Below are 19,234 nucleotides of genomic sequence, written 5' to 3' on the forward strand. Positions count from 1 at the left end.
TTTATGCTCCACATGAGTCAACAGTGTGATACACCTCCAGGAACCTCATGTGAGAACAGGGCAAGCAACAGTCCTGCTGCTCAGACCACGAGGGAGAGTCGTGTGCCCTTGTGTGGCGCCATGCCTGAAGAGGGGTGAGGCACATCCAAAGGAAGGTGGCTTAGAACAGTGAGAGAGGGTGGACCCCATCATCTGGGGGCTAGTTGAAGGGAGAAGGAGTGTTTCACCTGGAGAAGACAGAGGGGATATAATAACTGTATTCAAATGCCTAAAGGGCTCAAAATGCAGAATTGGACCACTGAGTGGAAACTCCAAAAAGAACTTTGTGGCAAATAGATCTATTAACAGTGGAACAGTCTGTCTTGTGAGCTCCAAATGACTGTAGGGTTCTACCAAGAGCCTCTGAGAAAAGGTGCTGTAGAGGGGATCTGAGCCCCTGAGGGAAGCGTGGACTAGATGTTCTTTTATCCTGCTCAGCTATGAGGCTTGAGGATTCAGGAGGTCACTGAGTTTATATTTATTGACTATTAGGGAGGGATGCCAGGAGCACATCTCTGATAGGAATGCCTTCTGTCACTCTAGGGGGAAAATCATGAATTACCTAAATAGAAAGTGCTTCTGGGCCAGAAGTCTGAAGCTTAGTGGCCTAGGCACTTATTACATGGTTAGTGTGAAATCTACTCAGGAATGACGTCTGCTTGTCCCACCCAGGGTGTGCAGAGTCTTGTGTGTTCACCTGTGTCCTTTTGTGGAAGTTTGAATAAAGTGATTGCCTCTTTTCCTTTGCTTTTTTGTTTTTTAGTTCTGGAGCATCTTGGCTTCTGGGAGGAAGTCAGAAGGATCATCTTGGGATCAGAGTTGATAACCGGATTCTCCTATACCTTCACGGTGCCAGGCCTGCCCCAGTACCTCCAGAGCCTCACCAAACTGGCCATCGCTGCAGTGTGGGCAGTAGCGGTCCGGGCTGGAGAGCAGGCAAGGGACGTTCCCATCTCCTTCTCTCGGCTGTTAGAGTCTTCCTTCCCTGAAGTGCGCCTGCTGACGCTGGAAGCCCTGTTGGAAAGGTTCTCAGCAGCAGCCTCAGGACTAGGAGAGAAGGGACTGCCGCCCTTGCTATGGAATACGGGAGGGACATTCTTGATGTTGGCTGTGAAGGAAAGTCACCCAGAATGCCTCTGCAAGGTGAAGTCTCTGGTGTACTGACCATCCCTTTCCATTCCCCACAGTCTTTGGTGAGCCCACTGGAGTGATAAGGTCAGGAGGCAGGATCGGTTTTGGCATCTCCAGGATTGGAAGGAGATTCAGCATCCAAAGGGCAAGGACTCTCGCACGGTGCTTGGCATGGCTTCATGCATAAAAGAGTGCTGAGAAAAGTGTTTGATGATAATGGTATTGATGACAGAGATTAACCAAAGATAGAGATTGAGAGAGTAAGCAGTCTTTGCTGACATGGCTCTTTGGGGGCAGATGGTCACCTGGAAAGCATGATCAAAAGGAAAGGGCACTGACCTAGGAATATGGCATCTACCCTCTGATCCCAGTATGCCACTGCTCTAGACTATCTTGGTCTCGCAAAGCTATTAAGGGGGAAAAAAGAAGTCAGTGGGCGCTTTTTGAAAGATAGAGTCCCTTGTTGGTACAAATGATTATTATTTAGATTCTGGAGACTTTTCTGAGGTGTGTGTGTGTTTGTTTGTTTGTTTGTTTTCCATGGATCTGGCTCACACAGATACTGAAAATTCTCCATTGCATGGACCCCAGTGAGTGGCTTCCTCAGACAGAGCGCTGTGTCCATCTAACCCCAAAGGAGTTCTTGATCTGGACAATGGATATTGCTTCCAATGAAAGGTTTGCCTCCAGTGCTCCCTGTGCAAACTTGCTACAACACACGGTCCCATCAGTCAGTTATGTAATGAACTTGAGCATAGCCCAGCCTGTGTTCTAAGCCCAAGCAATAGAATGATGTCAGAGTTCCCCATTAGTTACCAAAAGGTAGTTGCTTCCGGAGGCATTTGTATAGCCACAAGGTAGAGATTTCTAGTAGTATTCACAGCCACATGGATTACAGACTACCTGTAAAAACCATATGTATATAAAATGTTCGATTTTATTTATTTATGTATTTTCATATTTATTTATTGAAGTATAATTGACTTACAATATTATATTAGTTTCAGGGCGATTATATGTTTTGTGTGATTTCTGGCTGACTTTCCTAGGTCTGAAATACAAAGTGAAGCTCTGAGACTCGCCTCCAAAGTGATTGCCTACCACATGCAGACGTGTGAGGAGGTGAGGCTGATTTCCCCTGTTTTGGGGTCTAGATTTCTGTTCTCTGATTTCCCTGGAAGGTGTCAGTAAAAGTGAACTGTCCCACAGGCAGAATCTCTGTGGCATATGTGTGTAGCTTCTACAAAAATATCATTCGTGTTGGTTTTTCACTCTAGGTATAACTTGGGGAGAATTTTCTGAGCACCATGTTTGGCATTTCTTTTCTCTTGTTCTGGACACATTTGATTTGAGTCCATGAGGGTAACACAACCTCCTTCCTCCAGGACATACGTGCATTTATGCCCAAACTCCTTGTTTTTTCCTGTTTTTCTCGCTAGACTCTTCATCTAATGAGGGAATGAGCAAGTCAGTTCCAAGGATTGCAAGTCACTAGGATTGCATCCTAGTCAACTATGTATGAAAATATATCACTAAGGCTTAAATATCCCCCCTAAACGTGGTCCAGCTGGCTTTGCATGGAGGCCCAGATGTGTCCCACCTGTCTTAGAACATGTCTTTGGGGGTGGGGTGGACCTAAAGTAATCAAAACAGCTTCCTGGGGAAGAAAAGGGAACCCTTCTACACTGTTGGTGGGAATGTAAATTAGTGTAGCCACTGTGGAAAACAGTATGGAGGTTCCTTAAAAAACTGAAAATAGAGCTACCATATGATCCAGAAATCCCACTCCTGGGCATATATCCAGAAAAGATGAAAACTCTGATTTGAAAAGATACATGCACCCCAGTGTTCATAGCAACACTATTTACAATAGCCAAGACATGAAAACAACCCAAGTGCCTATCAACAGACAGTTGGCTTAAGGAGATGGGATATACACATACAATGGAATATTACTCAGCCATAAAAAAGAATGAAATCATGCCATTTGCAGCAACATGGATGAACCTAGAGAATATCATGCTAAGTGAAGTTAAGTCAGACAGGGAAAGACAAATATCATATGATATCCCTTATATGTAGAATCTAAAAAATAATACAAATGAATCTATATACAAAACAGAAACAGACTCACAGACATAGAAAACAAACTTATGGCTACCAAAGGGGAAAAGGAGGGTGGGAAAGGGATAAATTAGGAGTATGGGATTAACAGATACAAACTACTACATATAAAATAGATAAGCAACAAGGATTTACTATATAGCACAAGGAACTATATTCAGTATCTTGTAAAAACCTATAATGGAAAATAATCTGAAAATATATATATATATAACTGAATCACTTTGCTGTACACCTGAAACCACTGTAAGTATAGTTGAAGTAAATCAACCATACTTCAATTTAAAAAAAAAACAAAACAGCTTCCTGGAACGATGCCTTAGGACAAATACTTGCATACTTAGGGGCATATGAGAAAGATGCCACCATCAGAGAATTATTATAAACAGAAGGCAGTCAATACCACAGTAAAATTACCTGAAGATCTTGGTTTCACATCACCACGTTGTTATCGTGGCACCATAACATTGTGGATTCCTATTCCTATGCTCCAGCAGCCCTGAGAGAGGTACTGGGGGTACAAGGATGAAGACTGGAGGGCAGTCTAACGAGAGAAAAGGAGCATTAGATCATGATATTAAATGATACTCTAGTAGGAAGGAGGCTGAGGGAAAGCAGAGGCCGGAGGGAGTGTTTACAGAGCTGAGGAAGACTTCACATAGGAGATTGTTAAATTCAGAGAGCCTGGGGCTGGACAGAGAGAAGACCAGAGGGTGAGTACTAAGCAGATACACAGTTTCTCTGGGTCTGTCATTCGGAGGCAGGCCAAGGGACCAGAGCCAGGTGGTCACTAGGAGATGCAAAAAGCTAAAAATAAAGTCATGTGTGTGTCTTGGGGAGTATAGGAGGAGAGTTTGTAGGAAGGGAGAGGATTTGCTTAAAAAAACTACAGCCTGGGGCGGGGGATGGGGGGTGGGGAAGAAGTTCTGAGAAAGTAGTCACAGGGCAGCCTAACAAGTCTGTCAAAAGACAGCGTTCTCATCTAAAGCCGTTTTTAACCAGTTGTCATGTGCATCTCCGAGGCACTGCTTGGTACTTGAATGAAGCGATATTTGAAGAATATTGGAAATTTTTCAGGGAGAGAAAAGTTAACAAGTCAGCAGCTTCCTCATGATCTAAGACACTGATCAGTTCAGTTCCGTAGATGCTCATAGATGATCAGAGGAGCCAGTAATCTCATTTTGAACATTTAAAGAGGCTTAGCTGATAGGGGAAGTAAAATTTATTTGGAACAGTAATCCCCTTTCTAGAAAAAGTAAAGAACCAGAGTTTAAAAGATGGAAACAACCCAAATGTCCATCAACTGATTGATGAATGGGTAAATAAAATATGGTATATCTATATAATGGAATATTTTTCAGCCATAAAAAGTAATGAAGTACTGATACATACATCCTACAGCATGGATGAGCCCTGAAAACATGCTGAGTGAAAGAAGCCAGTCCCAAAAGACCACATATTGTATGATTCAATTTTTTAACCATTTTTTATTAAAGTATAGTTAATTTTGATTCAGTTTTATATATTTTTATATATATATATATATATATATATATACTTTTTCAGATTCTTTTCCATTATAGGTTACTACAAGATACTGAATATAGTTCCCTGTGCTATACAGTAAGTCCTTGTTGTTTATCTATTTTATATACAGTAGTGTGTGTATGTTAATCCCAGACTCCTAATTTATCTCTCCCCTTGCCCATCCACCATCCCCTTTGGTTACTATAAGTTTGTTTTCTATGTCTGTGAGTCTATTTCTACTTTGTAGATAAGTTCATTTATACTATTTTTTTAGATTCCACATATAAGAGATATCATATGATATTTGTCTTTGTCTGACTTACTTCACTTAGTATGATAATCTCTAGGTCCATCCATGTTGCTGCAAATGGCATTATTTCATTCTTTTTTATGGCTGAGTAATAGTCCATTGTGTATATATGTCACGTCTTTATCCATGGATAAAGTTGATGGATACTTAGGTTGCTTCCATGTCTTGGCTATTGTAAATAGTGCCACTGTGCACATTGGTGTAGCATGTGTCTTTTCCAATCAGAGTTTTCTCCGGATGTATGCCCAGGAGTGGGATTGCAGGATCATCTGGTAGTTCTAGTTTTAGTTTTTTAAGGAACCTCCAAAGTGTTCTCCATAGTGGCTGCACTAATTTAAATTCCCACCAACTAATTTAAATTCCCACCAACTAATTTAAATTCCCAGTGTAGGGGAGGGTTCCCTTTCTCCACACCTGCTTCAGCATTTATTATTTGTAGACTTTTTAATGATGGCCATTCTTACTGGTATGAAATGATACCTCATTGTAGTTTTGGTTTGCATTTCTCTAATAATTAGTGGTTTTGAGCATCTTTTCATGTGCCTGTTGGCCATCTGTATGATTCAGTTTATATGAAATGTGCAGAACGGACAAATCCATAAAGACAGAAAGTAGATTAATGGTTTAGGGCTGGGCGAGGGGGAGCTGACAGGATGGGGATGATAACTAAAATATACAGGGCTGGGGCTTCCCTGGTGGTGCAGTGGTTGAGAGTCCGCCTGCTGATGCAGGGGACACGGGTTCGTGCCCCAGTCCAGGAAAATCCCACATGCCGCGGAGTGGCTGGGCCCATAAGCCATGGCCGCTGAGCCTGCGCGTCCGGAGCCTGTGCGCCTGTGCTCTGCAGTGGGAGAGGCCACAACAGTGAGAGGCCCGCGTACCGCCAAAAAAATAAAATAAAATAAAAAAGTATACAGGGCTTCTCTTTTTGGTGATGAAAATGTTCTAAAATTGACTGTGGTGATGGTTGTACACACATATCTGTGAATATACTAAAAATCATTGAATTATGTATTTAAATGGGTAAATTATATGGTATGTGAACTGTATCTCAATAAAGCTGTTACTATAAAGAAACAACAATAGGGCTTTGTTTAAACAATAATGTTAGTTAGGATGCTGCTTTAAATGTAACAGAAACTCAAAAATACAGTGGCTTAAACCAGAGAGAAGCAATCCAAAGCAGATAGTGACATGACATTATTGGGCTCCCCGGCCCTTCTACCTTGTTGTTCCGCTGTCCTTAATAAGTGGCTTCCGTCTTCTGGTCCCAGATAGTTGCTCCAGCTCCCATCATCTTGTCCTTGTTCAACTAGCAGGACAGAGAAACCCAAGAAGTGAAGGTCACACATATTTTCTTACATATTACCTGAAATTGCACAGATACCACTTTTAATGGCATCCCATTAGTCAGAACTTAATCACGTTACTCCCCGATGCAAGGGAGCCTGGGAAACGCATATGTAGCTCATCCCTAATTCCATGTCTGCCCATGTCGCATCTTCTGAACTGCTGTATGTATACTTTGTACTTTTAGACCAGGGACTTGGTGGCCCCCAACCTGAAGCAGTGGGTTCAGTTGGTCCTCTCTTCTTGTGAAGATCATCTTCCCACCGAGTCCAGGTTGGCCGCTGCTGAAGTTCTCACCAGCACTGCACCATTTTTCCTCACCAACCCCCATCCCATTCTTGGTAAGTGCGCTGAGCCGCTGTTGGCTGGGGGGGCGGGGAGGTGTCCATCGTACCAAATGCACTAAAAGCGTGAATAGATGCTCTAGGTTAAAAAAAGAAGGGAAGATGAAAGATGACAGCGTACACCATACCTTTACATCTTTCAAAGATCTTCCCACCCTCTCATTCTCTTACTCTAATCACTTTTCACCAACAGCCTCTTTTTTTTTTAATATAAATTTATTTATTTATTTTTATTTTTGGCTGCCTTGGGTCTTTGTTGCTGCACGCAGGCTTTTCTCTAGTTGCGGTGCGCGGGCTTCTCATTGGGTGGCTTCTCTTGTTGCAGAGCATGGGCTCTAGGCGTGCGGGGTTCAGTAGTTGTGGCACGTGGGCTCAGTAGTTGTGGCTTTTGGGCTCTAGAGCACAGGCTTAGTAGTTGTGGCACACGGGCTTAGTTGCTCTGCGGCATGTGAGATCTCCCCGGACCAGGGCTCGAACCCATGTCCCTTGCATTGGCAGGCGGATTCTTAACCACTGTGCCACCAGGGAAGCCCCACCAACAGCCACTTAATTGGCCTCTTTTCTTTCTGTCTTGTCCCCCAAGCCATTCTCCTTATGCTTCCAAAAGCCTCTGGGGTCTTTCTGAAATACAGATCTGAGCATTTTCCTCCACTGCTTAAAGCCTTTGAGTGGGTGCCCATTGCCTTCAGGATAAAACCTAAATGCTCTTTAGCCTGGCTCAGAAGGCCCTTCCTCTTCTGTGCCCTGCCTGCTTCTCCCTCCTCACTGGCCACCACTCCCCATGCGTCATCAGCGGAGAACAGTTCTCTAAACAAACTGCTGCTCGACTGACTCCTGTTGGTCTTTCAAGACTCAGCCTAACCATCACCTCTTCCAGGAAGCCTATTGCAGTGACCTTGGTGAGAAATAAATGGGACAGAGTGAAGTGTGGCCTTGAGGAAGAAGAAAGGCCAGGCTCTAAGGCATTTAGGAAGTAGAATCAACAGGGCTTGGTGTTGAGGTTAATATAAAGGGAACATTCAAGGATGACTTCCAGGCTTCTGGCTTAAGTGACTAGGAAGACTGCTGGTTCCTTTCACTGAAAGTAGTTTTAAGTTTAAGGCATCTTTGGACTTCCCTGGTGGTCCAGTGGTTAAGACTCTGAGCTTGCACTGCAGGGGGCACAGGTTCAATCCCTGGTTGGGGAAGATCCTGCATGCCGCGCAGCGTGGCCAAAAAATAAAATAAAAAAAGTTTAAGGCATCTTTGGGAAGTAAAGGTAGAGATATTTTGAAATCAAATAGATGTACAGCTCCAACCATATTCTCTACCTTCATGTCTCTTTCCTCACTGCCACCCCCTGTCCTTCAAGAGTTATAATTAGGAAAGAGCATCATATCAATGGTGGTTGAGAAAACCGAGCTTTAGGAAACCCAAAGGAATTGAAAAACCATAGGGGTTTTTGTTTTAACTTAAAAAAATTTTTTTTAATTGTAGTGTTTTGTTTTAAGCATAGGGTTTACTGAAAGGAAAACTCAGGACCCAAAGCCATGTCTGAGTCCTGGCCCTGCCCTCTCCTGCCATCTTACCCCCATATTAACCATGCTGAGATTCTCTTCCATCCATTATGGGAATTCTGTTTTTGTTCTCCTCTTCCATGCCCAGCCCTGGAGAATAAATCATGGTCCCTGCATCCGGGGAGCTTTCAGTGTAGTTGTGGAGAAAAGATTTACAGAATAAAGAAAAGAACTGCTTTTTCAGATGGTGGGATTCAAATTCTGAGTGTTATCGGAGTTCAGACCAATCAGGTGTCTCATGTCTCTGGATCTCTCAGATAAAGAGTTGTCTTTGGTATCTTCATACATCTTTCTTCTAAGTCAGCGGTCCCCAGCCTTTTTGGCACCAGGGACTGGTTCCGTGGAAGACAGTTTTTCCACGGACGGGGACGGGGTGGGGAGAGGGTTCAGGCGGTCATGCGAGCGGTGAGGCGGGGATGGGGAGCGGCTGATGCAGCTTCGCTTGCTCCCTTCCTGCTGTGCAGCCCGATTCCTAACAGGCCCCAGACCCGGGGGTGGGGACCCCTGTTCTAAGTGACTTTTAGGCATCTTTTCTATACCCAAAGGGGGACTGAAAGGGGACCTGCTACAATTTTGCTTTAATCATTGGACCCAGAGGAATAAGAGCAAAGGTTTATAAACTTTGGTGACACTTCTCAGGGAAGGTAATATCATTTTGCAGCACATTTTCTGGGTGACTTTGGCTGCTCTGACCCTGGTTCATAGCAGGAAAATGTGTGTGGAATAATGTAGAATTTCTGAGTGAAACTGAGTCCTGGGCAAAAGCCATTGGTTCATCATGAATTGCTGGAGCTGCTTAGGGCATCACAGGCAATGAGGAAGGCGGTCGGCAGTGGCTGGCGGCCTGCAAGAACATGAAAAACAGGCACAGAACTGAGAGGCAAAGGACATAAAGTGCATGGGGACAAGTCAAGGGCAGACCGAAGTCATTTAAGGAGAAAGAAAAATTGAAATGGACTAAAGAGGGAAGATTGATGAGGACCCTAGCGGTATAAGAAAATGTTAAGAAAGGGAAATTTGAAACCCTAGAGAACAATTAGAATGGATAGATTCTGAAAGACTGAGTAAAATTTAAAGCCAGATTTATAACAGACAGGAGAGCACAAACCCCAGAGGGAGCCATTGCTGCTCTCAGTATGACTAGAGCATTGGTGGCTCTGATACTGGGCTCTCTGTGGACAGATGAGGGAGAGGGTGAGCTAAGGAGAGCTCTCAGGGGAGGGTTGGTTCCCCACTGAACATCAAGGGATGATGAGTGGTGGTCTTCCGTGGCAACCCACCCCACCTGGACAGTATGTGTCCCTCCTTTGAGGCCCTGCCCCCTGTCCCCTCACACAGTCCACCTCCCATTACACCAGTCTCCTGGGACCTTTCCCTGTGGTGAGTCACAGCCATGTGTTTCCAGCCCTGCCTTCTCCTTACCTTGTGTTCTCCACTTGATGTCCCTTTCGGTTGCTCAGGGGCAGACACTGTCTGTTCCTGGTCTCTGGTCCCCAGCAGCACAATGCACAGGGACTTGATAGGGTCCCTGCCCAGGGGCAATGGCAGTCAGGTCGTGGGCCCTGCGTAGACGTGGCACAGGCTGGTGCCTTTATCATGGTTCTTTGCTTTTTTCAATTCTTGCCCCCCAGAGCATAATCTTGATTGAAACTTTGCTTTCAGAATTTATAAGCTGAAACAGTCACTCAAATTAACACTGGGCTAGTTTCCCCAAAGCACTCTTGATGCATAAAGTTTCATTCTGAGAAGCATGAGTCATTGACTAAGGCCCGTTGACAGCTGGGCCTTAGTCAGCCAAGGCCGTACCTTCTAGGGGGCCTTGCCTGGGGCTGGTTGCCTCCAGAAGTGTTTCCTATTCAAAAGGACACTTTCAGACCTGTCCCCTTAGGGTCCTCTCTCTTCTGGCATTTATCTGACTCTCAAGTCTCCCTTCCTTGCAGTACCCACAAAAAAGAAGTAACTGTTGCTCATTCAATACTGGATATGAAGCAGTATTTGTACCTGCTTGTAAGTTGCATCCTAGGTAATTTGATTTCTTTTTGGCCTTCTTAGGACTGCAAGATACGCTTGCTCTCTGGAAATGTGTCCTCACCCTCCTGCAGAGTGAGGAGCAAGTAATCCGAGATGCAGCCACAGAAACCGTGATGACTGCCATGTCACAGGAAAACACTTGCCAGTCAACAGGTACCTCATTCTTATCTTTCTTCGATGCCTGATTGCTCTTGGCCAGGGGTTGGCACACTTTCTATAAAGGGCCAGAGAGTGAATATTTTAGGCTCTGTTGGCCATTCAGTCTCTGTCTCAACTCTGCCATTTTAGTGGGAAAGTAGCCATAAACAAAAGGAAAACAAGTGTACGTGACTGTGTTCCAATAAAGCTTTATTTATAAAAACAGGTGGCTTCCCAGATTTGATTTGCTAACCACAGTTTGCTGACCCCTGCTCTAGGACATCATAGAGAAAAATTGCTTTCAGAGGTAGAAATGTAGTAAACAGTGCCTTTTGTTAGTTACATTGACATCCTTTTTAAATAAGGCCAAGTCTGGATTTTCTGTGTGGTTACATAATCCAGAGATCTAGATCCATCATTTTGCTCCTCTGTGCATTTCTACACATAAAAGAAACAGATGAGTGTCAGTCAAGTTGCTCCTCTTTGTGCCTTGGCTCCTCATTGGGTGGTGACGTTAACCCAGGGGGCAGGAGGGGAGAAGAAAGAGGAGCAGCCTAGGTGGGTAGTTCTGAGCTCATAGCCACTCAGTTCATAATATGAGCTGGTAGCGCCCTGGGCCCTAGTTATCTGTATGCAATGGCAAATGCTGTGGAAGCAAAAGGGAACTCCAGGCTGCAGGTGGAAAACGAGCTGCTGGGTAGAAGGGATGGGGCTAGGTGGAGTAGAAGCAAGGTCACACCTCTGGGCAAATGGCCGTCTGGGAGGGTGACCACTCTGGTGGACTTGGATTCCATGCACTTGGGGCTAGGTGTCAGGAAAGATCTCTGGGTCAGCCATCCCAAAGAGAAGTAAGAACACCATTTTGAGACAGGTAGTCACAGGCTGAGCAAAGACGTTTACCTTAATGGACAGCAGAATGGGAGGGGAAATAGCCATACAGTGTTGGTAACTGATTCGGGCCCCTCATTCCCATGGGTAGGGTTGTGGTCCCTGGAAGCTCCTCTTAGAATGTGCGAACATCCCCATACCTGAGTCCTCCGTTGTAATGGTCTGGGCACTTTCCTCTACATGTATGCAAGGAGCTGGTGTCTTAATAATCTCCCAGTGATGCTACTCCAGGGCACATTTAGCCAGGATCAGCTTGGCCTCTCAGTGGGAAAACATTCAGATCGGTGCTGCGAGTGCTGTACTAGCAGCCTTCTCCCCATCCCTGTCCACATACCTAAAATTCTGCCATTAATGATTCATTCCTTTTTCCAATTGTGCATTTTCCTTAGAAGGACACACGGAGCACCGAGCAAGTGCTCAGTAAGCATTTGGTGGAACGTAACACTCACTAGACTTCTATAGGACCCTCTCACCAAAGATGGGAAAGATCACTTCATGGTGGAATTCATAAGTGGACTTCTTCCCTCCTAGTCTTGAGGGCTTTTGCCCTGCTACTTTTATTTCTTTCAGAATTTTTCCCAGTTCATTTATAGTAAAACTATATTACCATGTTCTCCCTCCTTCTGGTTTGAATTTTTTTCTCAAGAAATAGAAATCAGTAATTATATTTGGAGTGCCCTTTGCGTGTGAAATTCCATGTGTGAAAGCCTCTGAGGGAGTAAGTAATGTAAAAGCCTACTTGTCTATCTTTGTATTCCCTATCTTGGTCCATAAAAGAGAATCTGAGGTGTGAAAAGACAAGAATTCTGTAACAGCTAAACATAGTATGTTACCCTGGACCAGATCCTGTACTGGAGGGGTGAAAAGCTATACAGGAAATTATTAGAATAGCTGACAATATTGAAATATTGTCTATAGATTAAAATCAATATTAAATTTCATGAATTTGATAACCATACTATGGTTTTGTAAGAGAATATTTTTATTCTTAGGAAATACACAACTGAAATATTAAGGTGGAAAAGGGCACAACGCCTGCAACTTACTCTCAAATGGTTCAGAGAAAAATAAAACTATGTGTGCGTATAAATAGTAAACACAGATAGGTAGTTGCTGTACTTGCATCTTTTCCATATGTTTAAAATTATTTGAAAATAAAATGTTTTTTAAAAAACCCAAGTCTACAACTAGAAAAGACTAACACAGTATATATTAGTAGACCATCTGGCTGGTTTATCAACTATTCCACCCCCCCAGTGTGACTCCTTTCTGCCTGCCCCCCACCTTTTTTTTTTTTAACTCATTTTGAGTGAATTTTTGCATCCGAAAAATCAAACCCAAGCCAGATACCTCCCATTCAGAGATCTCAGCAGCATGACGTCGCTGTGTGGGGATACTCATTCAGCATGTCCCCGCGTGTTCTCTGTTCTGCCTGATAGCAGTGCTTAAACAGAATCTCTGTAATGCAGCGTGATTTTCTTAAGCAAAAAATGCACATCTTTCTGCTTAAGACTGAAAAGTAACTGACGATTGAGTATCACCACCTGATTTTTCACTTTAGTCAGAAGTTTAGCCAGCTGATTCATTAGAACAATATTGTCTTGTTTTGACATCTCTCAAGGATACCAAGCAGCTGATGGTAACTTTTCACATTCCTTCAGCGCACAGGGGTTTTGTAGCATACCCTGCTAATGGTTTGCTCTTTGGTGTTCCAAAGTCCATTATTACTACTGAGTCTTGAATACCTTGAAAATATGTGTCATTTCATTAATTTTGTCCTCAAATCAGTGGTTTAAAAAGTGCCACAGTAAAATAATAATATTAAATTATGTTAATATTTAATGTCTTCTTTGAGAAGACTAATTACTTCTCCTCCTAAGAAAGAAAGAAATCATGAGGACTCCTTGCCTCTGAGACCTCATCCTGTAAATGAGGGCTAGATGGGGAAGAAAGAGCTTTGTGCTCATACTGACAGCCTGCTGGGGACGTGGAGAAGATGGAGGTGCATTTTGATTGCGGGGTCTAGGGAGGTTCCTGAGAGTGGCGCTGGCCCAAAGGAAGGGATAAGTGACACACAGATGAGAGCAGTTCAACACGGAAGGAAAAGCCGGAGCCAAACCTGGAGTTGGGGACAACTTGGGAGCTGATTGGGGAGCAGCAAGTGGACTTGTGTGGCCAGAACATAGGCTGAGGCCGGGGGGCGGAGCAGGAGGCAAAGCTAGAAAGGCGGGAGTGGCCACACTTGGGAGGGCTTTGAATGCCAAGCCAAGGACCTCCTCTTATAGGTGAAGGGAAGCTGGGGAGGCTTTCAGACAGAGGAGTAGTGTTGCCAGGAACGTGGGTGTGAGGGGCTGTTTCTGGCAGCCGTGCATGAGATGGATCAGGGCTGGGGGTGAGTCAGGAGATCAACCGGGAGCTGGTAGCAAGAGTCCTCATGAGCCACCATCAGTGGTGATGGGTGGAGAGAGCATGGGGTAGACTCAAGAGGATTTGGGGGCTGTGCTTGTGGGCCGTGGGAGAGAAGGGAAAGCAGAGATGACCTCAAGGTTTCAAACCTGGGAGGTATCTAGGGGAAACACCTCGACACGCCTCTGGCACTGACAAAGCAGTTGAGCTATCACGTTCCAGGAAGTGAAACTTCCTGGAATTGGGAAAAGCACTTAGAGACCACAAGTCACTGTGATCTGGGACAGAGTATTCCTTAGGCCTTGGGGAGATCGGCAGTGGAAACTGAGAGGGCAAAGGGGGACCTTTATCTGCTGGAGGAACAGAGTGCGCTGTCTGGCTCTGCCCTGCCCTCTCCAGCACACGGCGCAGTGCCCCTGGGAGCCCCCGGCAAGCCGTCACAGGGCAGCTGCTGGTGCTGGTAGCTCTGGCTAGAAACCATGGAAGAGGCAAGCATGAAACCAGTCGCTGTGCACACGGCTGGCTTTAGGTGGAGATTTGTGGTGTGAATTAGTTAATGATTCTGGAAGGTCCAGGGGAAATAACTCAGTGTTTAGATAACCCTTGTGGGGATGGATTTGTTGTTCACCTTCTTGCCTGCCGAGCTCTTCTGCTGTCCTCCTGCATGTGCGCCACCCAACATGGTCACCTGGAAGGTGGAACTCATGGGCTATTAACAGCCCTCTGAGCACCCCTGAGGCCCCTTCAGCTTTAGATGGGAGGAAGCCCCAGCAGCGGGACCCTCCCTGCCCCTCCCCTCCCCTCTATGCCAGTCACAGCATGCCAAGAGGGACAGAAGAAATGGCACATCTGGGGCTCAAGAGGAGGGCATTGAAGTTCACAGCCAGGAAGAGACAGTGTATGGGCAGGACTCCAGGTGGGGCTCCACCTCTCTCCTGCCCCTGCTCTGACTTGACTTCAAGCCTTGAAATGCTCTGGAAAGAGCTCTCGTTTTAAGAGCAGGAGACACTCAAGGCCGTAGCTCGGCCACTGCCACTTCCCTGGGCTCTCCCACTTCTGCCTGAGCAGCTCGCTCACATCTGTCTTATAGACTCATATATCAGGATTTCACATCAGAACTCTTTTGAACAAGGGCTTCCGTGTGAGGGAAGAAACCAGCCTGGACACTATTTAAATTTAAATCACTAGCTTTGTGTGATTCTCAAGTGAAGCAGACAGAGCTCTGGGTGGAAGCAACAGGAGAGGCCCCTGTGAAGGTATGAATTTTAACAGCCTATTTAGGAGGAGGAGAGGATGAAAAAGCACCTTTAAAAAAAGCAACCCACCCAAAGGTCTAGAAGGTGGCCAGAATTCAGCAATTCGGGGTTATTCTGTAGCCTTTTTTTTTTTTTTAATTGTAATTGAAGTATAGTTGATTTATAATGTGTTAATTACTGCTGCACAGCAAAATGATTATCGAGTTATAATACATATATTCTTTTCCATTATGGTTTATCACAGGATACTGAATATCGTTCCCTGTGCTGTACAGTAGAACCTTGTTGTTTATCCATCCTATTTGTAACAGTTGGCATCTGCATAGCCTCTCTTTTATGTAGAACCCTTTGTCTCTGTTACAGGGTCTCTCTTGGGTCTAACTCGATAGGCTAGTGTCAGACTTGAGGACTCCAGAGTAAGAGGATGGAAGGCTCTGACCTGAGGGGTCCCGCAGAGATGGCTCAATCTGGAGGCCCTCGGGCGGGACCCTGGTGCTCACCTTGCAGAGCTGGGGGCTCTCTGGGCAGGAGATGGGTGGGAGCTGTTAGCCTTCTGAAGCCCCTTCCTCCGGCACCGCACCCTCTCCAGCTCGGGATCTCCCTCCCTCCCTCCTCTTCCAGCTTCATCCAGCGTTTGCCGCCTGATTCAGGAGGCCTCCTCCCTTTCCCCATTTCCGTTTATGAGATTCAGAGAAAGTTTCTGATACCCAACAGTCGCTTTAGTTGTTGCAGGATAAGAAAGAGAAGCCAGTTAACAAGGAATTTTAAGGGGGGCCCAGACCTCCAATCACTGTCAGTGTTTAGGTTCAAGAAGGGTGACTTCTTGGTAGAAACTTTTTTATTTAGCTATAATTGACATAAAAGGTAGAAACTTTCTAATGAAGAGAATGTAAAAGACTTTTAAGAAAGAAAGAGAGACAGATACAGCAGGGGAGAGAGAAGCGAGCGCACGTGTCCTCACATGTGTGAGCGATGGGTGGTTCTTTTCCTTGGAGTACTGGCTCCAGGGAGTTCCGATCCCTCCCTCCCACCACACCCCCACACACAAAAAAATCATAAAACTTCTGCTCATTCTGCCAGATATAAATGTTTAGTGGTGACGCATTAAATCCCACCTTCTCTGCAATGGCCCTACCCTCCAGGCTCTCTCGTTTTCCTGAACCCCTGCAGCATTTGGTTATAAATAGCCCTTGATTTTCTACTCTTTTATTATTTTCTCCTTCATATACTTTATTTAGTTTATCTTCCCAGCTATCCTGTGAGCTTAGAGACTGTCTTCTGTTAGGTACACAGTAGGTGCTCAATGGGCGTTGATGGGCTGATCTTCCACTACAGTAGGCCACCTAACAGTCAGTAATAGTCTGTCAGTCCCGAGTTCCCCAAGGAGATTAGAGCCCCTTAAACAGCAAAGCTCCGTAACAGGCAGACTGACCCTCCCGGCTAGAGCTGGCCCAAGGGGCCGTGGTGTTCATTGATTCGGACAAAGTGAGCGACTCACCGTATGGGGCTTGTGGGATAAGAGCCGGTAGCTCTCCCTTACTATTTGGTCCTTCCTCACTCATACCACTCGGGTCTGAGTCTCAGACTGCAGGGCCAGAGAGCCAGCCCGGGGCTGTGGGCCGCGGCCCTGGGGTAACCGGGAGACACTGCAGGAGCCTCCATGCTCTGCACCAGGACCCACAGAGACTCTGGAATAGTGAGGGAGCTTAGCAGGAAGGCGGAAGAGGGGAAGCAGGAGCAAAATGTAGCAAAATTGAGACTAGAGGTTAGAGAGCAGGGCAGGAGGCAGGTGGCATTGTGGGACTAAGTGGAAACAGTCATATAGCGGGGCAAGATGAAGAAGAAGAGAGCAGACACCTGGTCAGTTTCCCCCAGGTGTATTCCTCCCTCTGCCACACACACCCCACCTCTCACACAGACACAAACCCCGTCATCACCACACAGAGCCCAAGGGACAGCATGAGAGTGTGAACACAGCTCCCACGCTCCAGCCCTTGACCAAGCAGGGAGGGAGGTCGGGTCACTGTGGCATTACACAGCGGCCCCGTCAGCAAAGCCCCAGGCCTGTGGGCTTCATGCTGAGTTGCAGATGGTTGCATCACCGGAACCTCCAGAGCTGCCCACCAAGTCCTCCTGCTGCACCAGCCACGTGCCCAGCGGAAGGCCCTGCGCTTTTCCCAGTTCCTGCAAGTTCGCAGGGTCAGGTCCTCCAGGTCTGGCCTCAGTCCTCCCTCTGCCTTCCGATAGCTTCTTTCCTAATCTGCTCAGATACGCTGTCTCCAAGGTGTCTTTTCTGTTCAGAGGTACCAGAGCCTGGCCCCAGCCTCCATTTTAGACGGCCTTTAAGCTCCGTGAGTATAATCTCATGGGCATGTACCAAGTACCTTTTTCTGGAGAAGAGTGACCACCACACTAGAATTCCCCTCATAACTGCCTCCAAGCCTGACCTAAATGCCCCTGGGGACAAGCTAAACTTACTTGCCTCTCATTTCTTTGTGCCTATTTTTAAATTCTAAATTGTTTTCTCACTCCTCTTATTCTTACCTAGATAAACCACAGGTTTTTCTTTTACTACTTAAGTATGAGGCAAAAAGTGGTGACATCACGCATATTCATTCATTCATTCATTCAACAAGTATTTACAAAGTGTCTGTCCACAAGGCTTGTTTAATGTGCTAGTTCAAGCCACAGCATCTCTCACCTGGACTTCTGCGAAAACCTCCAGCCTGCTTTTCCTGCCTCTGCTCCAGTCTGCCTGCAGTCCAGTCCCTGTAGCTGTTGAAGGGCCTTTTTTAGGGAATAGATCTGACGATGTTGCTCTCCTCCTCAGACCTCTCCCTTGGCTTCCCTTCTTTCTCAGAGTAAAACTCAACTCCTGAAGTAACAGATAAAGCCCTCCCGACCTTTCCCCGGCCTCTCTCTCCAGCCTCATCCCCTGCTACGCCCTCTCCCTCTCTCTCGGCTCCAGCACTCCAGCCTTTTTTGGGGTTCTCCAGCTCACCAAGCCTCAGGGGCTTTGCACTAGCTGGGCCTGCTGCTTGGAATGGTCTCCCCTGGTCCCACCCAGCTGCCTCCTTGTCATTTCAAATCTCAGCTTCAGTGTCATGTCCATAGAAACGACTTGACCACCCAGTTTACAGTAGCTGCTCATTTACTACTACTTTACCCTGCTGGTTTCATTCTCTGCATAATCCTTTGACAACTTATTATTTTACTGTTTATTTAATTCGTTATTTGTCTCCCTCCACCAGAATAAAAATTCCAGGAATGTAGGACTTTTGTCTGCTTTGCTCATTACTGTTTTCCCAGAACCTGGTACATAATGCTCAACAGAAATCACTATTGGATGATCAACAGAATGAAGGAATGGGGGCATGTATCAATCGCAGTAGTTAAACCCAACAGAGATTAGTGTTTTTAGAAACGACCGAAGGCAGAAGAGGTGGAGCTGTGTGGATTCTTTGCTGTGAAATTGCCCAGAGGTGGTGGATCCTTGTTAGGGCGGGTTAAATCAGCTCCCTTAGGCCCACCTCCTCCCAGAGACCCTAATTCAGCCAGGAGCTGACTGAGCATCTACTCAGGCAAGGCCACAGTGTTGGGTCCTAGACTAACTCCCCCTCTCCCTTCCGTTCCTTCCTGTCCCTGCTGGATGGAATTTCTTGAGCAAGGGTTTCATCCACGGGGGCCCCTGGGTCTAGCATGGGGCTGGCCCTGGGAAGTGCCCAGCCGAGGAAAACCTTTCAGTTGTTCATCATGCCCTGGTCAGGGGGCTGGGACCAGTGCCGAATGAGTCCATCTGGAAGGCAAAGGTTGGTGGCTGCAACTCTGAGAATGGGGGCCCCTTCCTCCTGGGGCCCTTGTCTCACTGTCTCTTCCCCACTCTGTGTAGGCTGGGGCAGGGTAGGGGGAAGGAGAACATTTCCCTCTGGAGGCTCCTGCTTCATTTTACCTCTTTTGATCCTCACAGCCACTCTATGAGATATTTTACTATCTTCTCCATTTTAAATATGGATAACCTGGAATTCAGAGAATTGTTGTTGTTTTTGTTTGGTGGTTTGGTTTGGTTTGGTTTGGTTTTAGGCTGCACTGTGTGGTATGTGGGATCTTAGTTCCCCGACCAGGGATAGAACCCGT

General features: G+C 46.0%; 1 protein-coding gene across 7 annotated transcripts in view; it reads left to right on the forward strand.

The window, feature by feature from the left end:
* The window catches only part of THADA (THADA armadillo repeat containing), a 313,719-nt gene that overhangs the window by 256,777 nt on the left and 37,708 nt on the right, over positions 1-19,234 (forward strand). For 4 of the 7 annotated variants that reach the window (XM_027113258.1, XM_027113257.1, XM_027113256.1 and 1 more), the window contains 5 exons: positions 803-1,182; positions 1,730-1,848; positions 2,220-2,292; positions 6,669-6,822; positions 10,434-10,565. In XM_027113258.1, coding sequence (XP_026969059.1) covers positions 803-1,182; positions 1,730-1,848; positions 2,220-2,292; positions 6,669-6,822; positions 10,434-10,565 — 858 coding nt within the window. Of the gene's footprint in view, positions 1-802; positions 1,183-1,729; positions 1,849-2,219; positions 2,293-4,877; positions 4,918-6,668; positions 6,823-10,433; positions 10,566-11,827; positions 15,257-19,234 lie in introns of those variants that run through there. The other 3 variants (XM_027113260.1, XM_027113261.1, XR_003434060.1) reach the window with 3 other exon arrangements.

Source organism: Aethalodelphis obliquidens, unplaced genomic scaffold, assembly GCF_003676395.1.
Source record: "Aethalodelphis obliquidens isolate GAN/ISIS:26980383/991018 unplaced genomic scaffold, ASM367639v1 scaffold12, whole genome shotgun sequence".
NCBI classification, from domain to species: Eukaryota; Metazoa; Chordata; class Mammalia; order Artiodactyla; family Delphinidae; genus Aethalodelphis; species Aethalodelphis obliquidens.